Below are 8,246 nucleotides of genomic sequence, written 5' to 3'. Positions count from 1 at the left end.
TTTATATTTTCCACTTGTATCCTTTTTCAGTAATAATGAAATCAGACCACCTTCTTGAGTGTCTGATAATCTACCGTTTACATAGGAGTGGTTAAAACATGCTAACACCTGTACTCTGAGTATTTCAAAAAATGTTTGGTATACCTCGACTGGTATGCCATCCAACCCTGAAGTTTTACCGGACTTAAAGTCTTTAATTGCATCCAGAAGTTCCTCCTCTGTAATTTCACCTTCACATGAGTCTTTCTGTATGGCTGTTAATTTTACATTATCAATAGAAAAAACATCTCTACAATTAGAGGAAATGGAGGCGACTGAAACGAAAACATATGCTTAAAGTACTTTGTTTCCTCCTTCAAAATATAATTTGGTGAATCATGGGTGACTCCGTCATTTGTAACCAGTTTCAATAAATTCTTTTTGGTAGCATTCCTATGTTGAAGATTTAAAAGGAATTTGGTGCATTTTTCCCCATATTCCATCCAGTTTGCTTTATTTTTTATAATATATTACACTTGATCTTTCTTGAATAAGTTTCTCCATTTCTTTTTGTTTTTCCTCTAATTTATTCTGAGCCTCTATGTTACAGCTTTTTATTGCTATCTATCTGTTCTGTTAGACCTTCTATTTCCTTTGTTAGTATGGACTCTTTTGACCTAAATTGCTTTTGTTTTCGAGATGAGTACTGAATTGCATGGCCTCTAAAGGCACATTTAAAGGTGTCCCATACAATAAGGGGATTTGCTGTACCTATGTTATGTCGGTAAAAATCAGTTATAAATTCCTCTGTTCTTGTTAAAAACAAGTTATCATCCAATATGCTTTGATGAAATTTCCAATATCCTCACCCACATGGAATTTCAGTAAGAGTAATGTATATGCCAATTATATGATGGTCCGACCGCATTCTGTCCCCTATCAACACTTTTTAAACTTTTGGTGCCAACGAGAATGATATAAGAAAGAAGTCAAGACGACTAGCTTGATTGAGTCTCCGCCATGTATATCTCACTAGATCAGGACATTTAAGTGTCTACTAGTTATACATATGTCTACTAGTTATAATGTATCCATGACATTCACGATTTCCTTAAGAGCATGAGGGTGATAGTTTGTAGTGTGATTTCCTTTACGGTCCATTGAGCTATTTAAAAAGGTATTATAATCTCCCGCCATAATAATAGAGTCTTGAATTGCTTGCAGGGTTGATAATTTATTATATATATTGTCAAAGAAGTGTGGATCATCATTATTTGGTCTGTAAAGGTTAATGAGCCATATCTGTTTATGGTCCAATAACATATTTAAAATAATCCATCTACCTTGCGTATCTGTTTGGACAATTTGCACATTCGGATCGAAATTCATCACCCCTTTTGAGTTTCTTTGCCCATGGGAGAAGTATATTTCTCCCCCCCATTCCTTTTTCCACGCAACTTCATCTAGAATTGTTGAATGAGTTTCCTGTAAACAATAGATATTATATTCCTTCTCTTTGAGCCATGTAAATATTGTTCTTCTTTTGTTATACTTATACTGGCTATACTTATTTCACCACATACCACAAAAATCGAGAAAATCACATTGTATGATTTGTAAGTAATTAATTTGCATTTTATTGCATGACATAAGTATTTGATCAACTACCAACCAGTAAGAAATCCGGCTCTCACAGACCTGTTAGTTTTTCCTTAAGAAGCCCTCCTGTTCTCCACTCATTACCTGTATTAACTGCACCTGTTTGAACTCGTTACCTGTATAAAAGACACCTGTCCACACACTCAAACCTCTCCACAATGGCCAAGACCAGAGAGCTGTGTAAGGACATAAGGGATAAAATTGTAGACCTGCACAAGGCTGGGATGGGCTACAGGACAATAGGCAAGCAGCTTGGTGAGAAGGCAACAACTGTTGGCACAATTATTAGAGAATGGAAGAAGTTCAAGATGCGCATATCCAGGCCCGTCTGAAGTTTGCCAATGACCATCTGGATGATCCAGAGGAGGAATGGGAGAAGGTCATGTGGTCTGATGAGACAAAAATAGAGCTATTTGGTCTACTCCACTCGCCGTGTTTGGAGGAAGAAGAAGGATGAGTACAACCCACAAGAACACCATCCCAACCGTGAAGCATGGAGGTGGAAACATCATTCTTTGGGGATGCTTTTCTGCAAAGGGGACAGGACGACTGCACCGTATTGAGGGGAGGATGGATGGGGCCATGTATCGCAAGATCTTGGCCAACAACCTCCTTCCCTCAGTAAGAGCATTGAAAATGGGTTGTGGCTGGGTCTTCCAGCATGACAACGACCCGAAACACACAGCCAGGGCAACTAAGGAGTGGCTCCGTAAGAAGCATCTCAAGGTCCTGGAGTGGCCTAGCCAGTCTCCAGACCTGAACCCAATAGAACATCTTTGGGAGGGAGCTGAAAGTCCGTATTGCCCAGCGACAGCCCTGAAACCTGAAGGATCTGGAGAAGGTCTGTATGGAGGAGTGGGCCAAAATCCCTGCTGCAGTGTGTGCAAACCTGGTCAAGACCTACAGGAAACGTATGATCTCTGTAATTGCAAACAAAGGTTTATGTACCAAATATTAAGTTCTGCTTTTCTGATGTATCAAATACTTATGTCATGCAATAAAATACAAATGAATTACTTAAAAATCATACAATGTGATTTTCTGGATTTTTGTTTTAGATTCCGTCTCTCACAGTTGAAGTGTACCTATGATAAAAATTACAGACCTCTACATGCTTTGTAAGTAGGAAAACCTGCAAAAAAGGCAGTGTATCAAATACTTGTTCTCCCCACTGTATGTGTGTAAATTTACCAATACAAAATACCATAGTGACTGAGTGTCCATATAGCTGTACCATGATATTTGCATTGCTACTAAGTAACCCTCCAATTGTTCTCCACTAATTCCCCCGCTAAAGCCCCTCCCCATCCCAAGTTGGGCCGTCATCCCAGTGACCGGCATACCACTCCCGCCCCCCCGGATCCCTAGGCCAGGACCCATCCATCGAAAACATCACACAGTGCCACCCACAAAACAGAAGCAGGTCAACCGCCAAAAGCATTTCCAATGCTCTCACCTCAATATATATAGCTATTCAAATATCTTGCATATCTTATTTTCCATCATTATCAATTAATATGCGTAATAATGTCGGCAGTTCATGCGTAGGATTTTAACCTATAACCTGGATTGCCATTGTATTACATTACATTTTTGACAAGCAATTATTATTTTAGCAAACAATTATTGTGGTTCATCCTATATTCTCCCTAACATCCTTACCCCCTTGCAACAGATGTGGGATAAACACACACGCACATACTCTAACACACTCAACCCCTTTCCTCCACAATCAACCATAAGATCAGATGCTCAACGGTTGTTACATCCCAGAGCACAACTCAAGAAAGGACCTGATTTATTAATGCATATACAGTTACAGCTGTTTGAGAAAGTATGCAAGATCGAGCAAGAATTGACAACAATGTGAGACTTGATTAATCTATTTAATCTATGTCAAGTCCTAGGTGATGAAGATCAGATCCACCCTTTTCACCCGAGACTAAATCTGGTTTGGGCTTAGTGGGACTATCATTTGTTTTTCAACAGGACAATGACCCAACACACCTCCAGGCTGTGTAAGGGCTATTTTACCAAGAAGGAGAGTGATGGAGTGCTGCATCAGATGACCTGGCCTCCACAATCCCCCAACCTCAACCAAATTGAGATGGTTTGGGATGAGTCGGACCACAGAGTGAAGGAAAAGCAGCCAACAAGTGCTCAGCATATGTGGGAACACCTTCAAGACTGTTGGAAAAGCATTCCAGGTGAAACTGGTTGAGAGAATGCCAAGAGTGTGCAAAGCTGTCATCAAGGTAAAGGGTGACTACATGATTCCATATGTGTTATTTCATAGTTTTGATGTTTTCACTAATATTCTACAATGTAGAAAACAGTAAAAATAAAGAAAAACCTTTGAATGACAAAGTGTTCTAAAACTTTTGACCGGTAGTGTATGTGTGTTATGATTCTGGATGGTCGGATAGTTAGCAACACTGACAAGAAGCTGCCATGTAGGGAATCGTAGGTGGCTCATTTCAGCTCGTTGTACCTTATGACTCGTCACGTCTACGCTAATATGTAAACCTTTTTAGCTTGCTAACCAACAACAACGTATTTGAGAGACAAGTGCTTACTGTGCAAATGTCTTTATGTTTTCAATAAAGATTTGGAGAGGAAATATAGTTTACATGTTGTCAACAACCCTTTGATTCTAAGCCAGCCCTGCCTGTATTGCTCCACGGTTGCCCCCCTCTTTACAGCGGAGAAGAAAAAAAAACTGGTTAATTTACTGCAACTCTACACATTTTGCTTTGGGGCGGAGAGAAAATGTTGCAGTTTTAAACCAAGTTTGCTTCAATTCTACACATTTTGCCATAGGGTGGAGATAAATGTTTGCTATCTGAGTGAGAGTGACTAACAAAATTAATAGCTGGCTAGACTAACTTACCAATATAAAAAATGTTAGCTGACATGGGCTAATTGACTGACTGTCAGTGTCTGACATAACAATTTCTAAATTGCACCTTGTGTATTATACTATTCTAGTATAATACACAAGGTGGGAGGGGGGGACAAGCCACACACAGCATCCTTCCACTTCTATGCTCTTGAGACCGAAAAACAGCCCAAACTCTTGAAGCGAAAAATGTAACAGGCTATGCGTTAAAGGGCAATTCTGCCACTTTACAACCTCATATTAATAATTTCCAGCACCATACTAGTGTCTACATATGTGGAAACGGCTCATTTTTATGATCTATGGTTAAAAAGGTAAGGTCCTAAAAAACGCTCCTCTGTGGTACCACAAGTTAGGATTAAAAGTAAGAAAAACTGTGATTTTCTAGCCAGAGGGAGTGTATTTTCTTGCTCCCCACGTCATCTCGAATCTCATAGTGTTTGAAAATCAATGTTGATGATGTCATTGGGTAGAATTTAACATATTTTTTCTACAAAACGTAGTAATGCACTGTTTTCACATACACTGAGTATACCAAACATTAGGAACACCTTCCTAATATTGAGTTGCACCCCCCTTTTTGCCCTCAGAACAGCCTCAATTCGTCCAATAAGGGCTCATAGCTTTCACCTGTATTCACCTGGTCAGTCTGTCATGGACAGAGCAGGTGTTCGTAATGTTTTGTATACTCAGTGTATGTAGACACTAATAATGTGCTGGAGATAATGAAAATGAGGTTGAAAAGTGGTGGAATTGCACTTTAATGGACTGAATTGTTGAAACTTAAAGGCATATTTTGAAGAAAATTGAAAGTTAGCTAATGTGTAGGCACTAGCCTATAGTGTTGAGATGTAGTAGGTAAACAACTAGCGATACGTATTCAGGACTCCTCTCCTCCGCTCAATTTATTTCAATGCCCTTGAGGAGGGTAGAAAACTCTTGGAAAGCAAATAACCACAGTGGAGAGAAAGAGAAAGGAGAGGGACGGAACATTATTAGTAAGCGATGCACGTGGCGGGCAGGATGGAGAGGACAGGAAGGGGTGACAAGTCCCAAAATAGTGTCATACTCTGGTCTAGGAGGGTCACAAAGGGGAGGCAGAGAGAGTAAGGGGGGGGGGGGGGGTGAGAGAGAGGAGGAGAAACAAATAGATATACAGAGCAAGAGCTGATAAAGAAGTAGACCTATAGGTGGAGATATAAGTGGGATAGAGAGGGACGGACAAGTCCTAAGCAGAGAGCAAGAGATAGAATGTGTGTGTGTACTGTATGTGTGTGAGAGCATAGTGGGATTGGGAGGGCTATAAAACCTTACTGTGTTCTTCCCTAAGGGAAGAATATCAATCTACAAGAGCCCTAGCAGACCCATCCTAAAGTTAACATTTACTATCAGTCTCTCTCACTGAATGAGAACACAAACCTGCTCTGCCTTCCTCTCCATCTATGTTGTAATGTTGGGCTAATATCTAATGTATGCTAAACTACTGCTGCCATGGCAACCCTTACGCACACATACATGATTGGGACTCAGTTCAACACCGGGAGAAAGTGCAGTGGGGTTGAATGGGCTGCTGTAATCCTCAGAAAGGGGACAATTCCTGTAGACCCCCCTCACTATCAAATGAACAGAGCCATGCTACCACATGAACACACAATCTCACACACACACTCACACAAAGCCAGACACGCACAACTGCATTCAGACACACAAACAATCAGACATGCCCATGCAGTCATAGACATGAACACACACACACCAACTCCTACACAACTAAAAGCTTGCACATGAAAACATACCCTCTAACAATCACAAACAGGCCAGTGTGGCAGGGAGGAAAGGTCAAAAGGGCTGGTCTGAATTCCAGGGAGCAAGCTGAGTATCTGTAAGGGAAGGAGGAGAGAGAGGAGGAGCGTCACACAGTAAAGCATGCAGCCAGGCAGTGGTTGGTTGGCTGGGGAGCATCGTGTGTCTTTGTGAAAGGCAGGCAGAGGAGTGGGTGGTGGGAGAGACACCGGGTGGGCATCTCAATGGTGCTTCTCTTCTCTGTAGAGAGCTGTGGTTGTGCTTTACCATCCAGCTAGCAGCGTGGCTATGCTCCGATAGAGAAAACAAGCCCTCCAAAAACAGCTTGCTTAAAAGAAGATTAATGAGTGTGTGCAGCTGTGTGTGTGGACCTACAATAAGCTCTCAAATTGTGTGCACACCTGTTTGCGTGCCTGCCTGCCTTCCTACACTACCCTATATGCGTATGCTACTGTGAGTGGGTTGGAATGCGTAGCTTATGCTATCCTATGCCTGTGAGTGGGTGTGGGTCCAGCTGAAGCTGATGGATGACGTAGCTGAAAGCTGATATTAGCCAGCAGAACAGAGAAGGTGGTAGTACTGTAGCTAACTAGCTCTGTCATTAAGGAAATATGAATGAGGGTTTCCAGCAGTGATGTTCTATAATGGCTGCTCTGCATACAGCATCAGTAGCTCTGGTGAGCCAGTCAGCCTAATGGCGGAGAGAGGAAATCGATGATTGCGAACACGCCCCCCTAACCTACATCACTCAGGCACGTCAATGTAAACATCCTCCATGCTTAGATGTAAACAAATCAACACAAACACATTGTGGCATACACACAATGTGGTCCTCTGTAGCTCAATTGGTAGAGCATGGCGCTTGTAACGCCAGGGTAGTGGGTTCGATCCCCGGGACCACCCATACGTAAAAATGTATGCACGCATGACTGTAAGTCGCTTTGGATAAAAGCGTCTGCTAAATGGCATATTATAAATTACACAGCCCTACACACGTGTCCAACATTGTAATAAACACACACACAAACACCACACATCTCACAGCAGCTATAACACCACTATTTCCATGCTGTAACTAACTGTACACACAGAGAGACACACACAGAGAGAGACAGACACACAAAAACATGCCTTTACTCTTACAGTACACACAAATAAACAGCTCCACCTGCTTTAAAACTAGGTTGGAGTTTGAAATGCCCCCTCCGGCCAGGGCAGCTATGGGACAGAGTAGAGGAGTAGAGGTGAGTGTGTGTTGTGCTGCTAGGTCTTACCTGTCGGAGATGTCATGGCTGGCTGCTGCCGTGGCTCCGAGCAGTCCTAGAGCTGCACTCCCCACTGCTGCAGCAGCCCCGCTGCCTGCCTCCATGATACTGACTCACTGCAGGAGTAGCCTGTCAGAGAGGGAGGGAGGAAGGAGAATGTGGAGAGGTAGGTGAAGAGAGAGGGAAGGGAGCGAGAAAGCGAGAGAAAGCGAGAGCATGACAGTGAAAAAAAGAGATGTGTGGAGAGGGAAGATTGACAAGGGGAAAAGAGAAGAGAGAAAGATAATCTGTTATTTGTGTGTTTGTAGCCTGGGGATCACATTCAGCAAGCTGCAGATGAAATGCATTTAACCCCCGCTATGCTAGATAAGCAACGCCAACAAGTACCTATAGATGGCTATGGAGATAGAAAAACCACAGCACCACATTTTATTTCTATGAGAAAAACCCCATGTAGCCTATTGGGTGAAACAATCCTAACGTACAGAAAAAACCTGAAACCTTTATTAATCAGAAACCGTAGATTTCCTACACGTTATTTGCTATATATCAGTGATATCAGTGCCTTACTTATCAGTTGATGCCAACAAAATACAATACAGGCCGTTTCTTGCTAGATGCCTTTCAATTAACCTTATTGC

The 8,246-nt window shown here is 42.0% G+C and overlaps 1 protein-coding gene across 1 annotated transcript in view; it reads right to left on the bottom strand.

The window, feature by feature from the left end:
* LOC311136268 (rho GTPase-activating protein 32-like) overlaps positions 1–7,709 on the bottom strand; it is a gene marked incomplete at its 5' end in the record, with an annotated part of 157,636 nt that extends 149,927 nt beyond the window's left edge. The window contains one exon of the mRNA XM_084170399.1: positions 7,615–7,709. Coding sequence (XP_084026525.1) covers positions 7,615–7,709 — 95 coding nt within the window. The remainder of the gene's footprint in view (positions 1–7,614) is intronic.
* Positions 7,710–8,246: the final 537 nt, after the last annotated feature.

The sequence above is a fragment of the Coregonus lavaretus genome (assembly GCF_964263955.1).
Source record: "Coregonus lavaretus genome assembly, chromosome: 10".
Taxonomy (NCBI): Eukaryota; Metazoa; Chordata; class Actinopteri; order Salmoniformes; family Salmonidae; genus Coregonus; species Coregonus lavaretus.
This window is presented reverse-complemented; position numbering and strand designations above follow the sequence as displayed.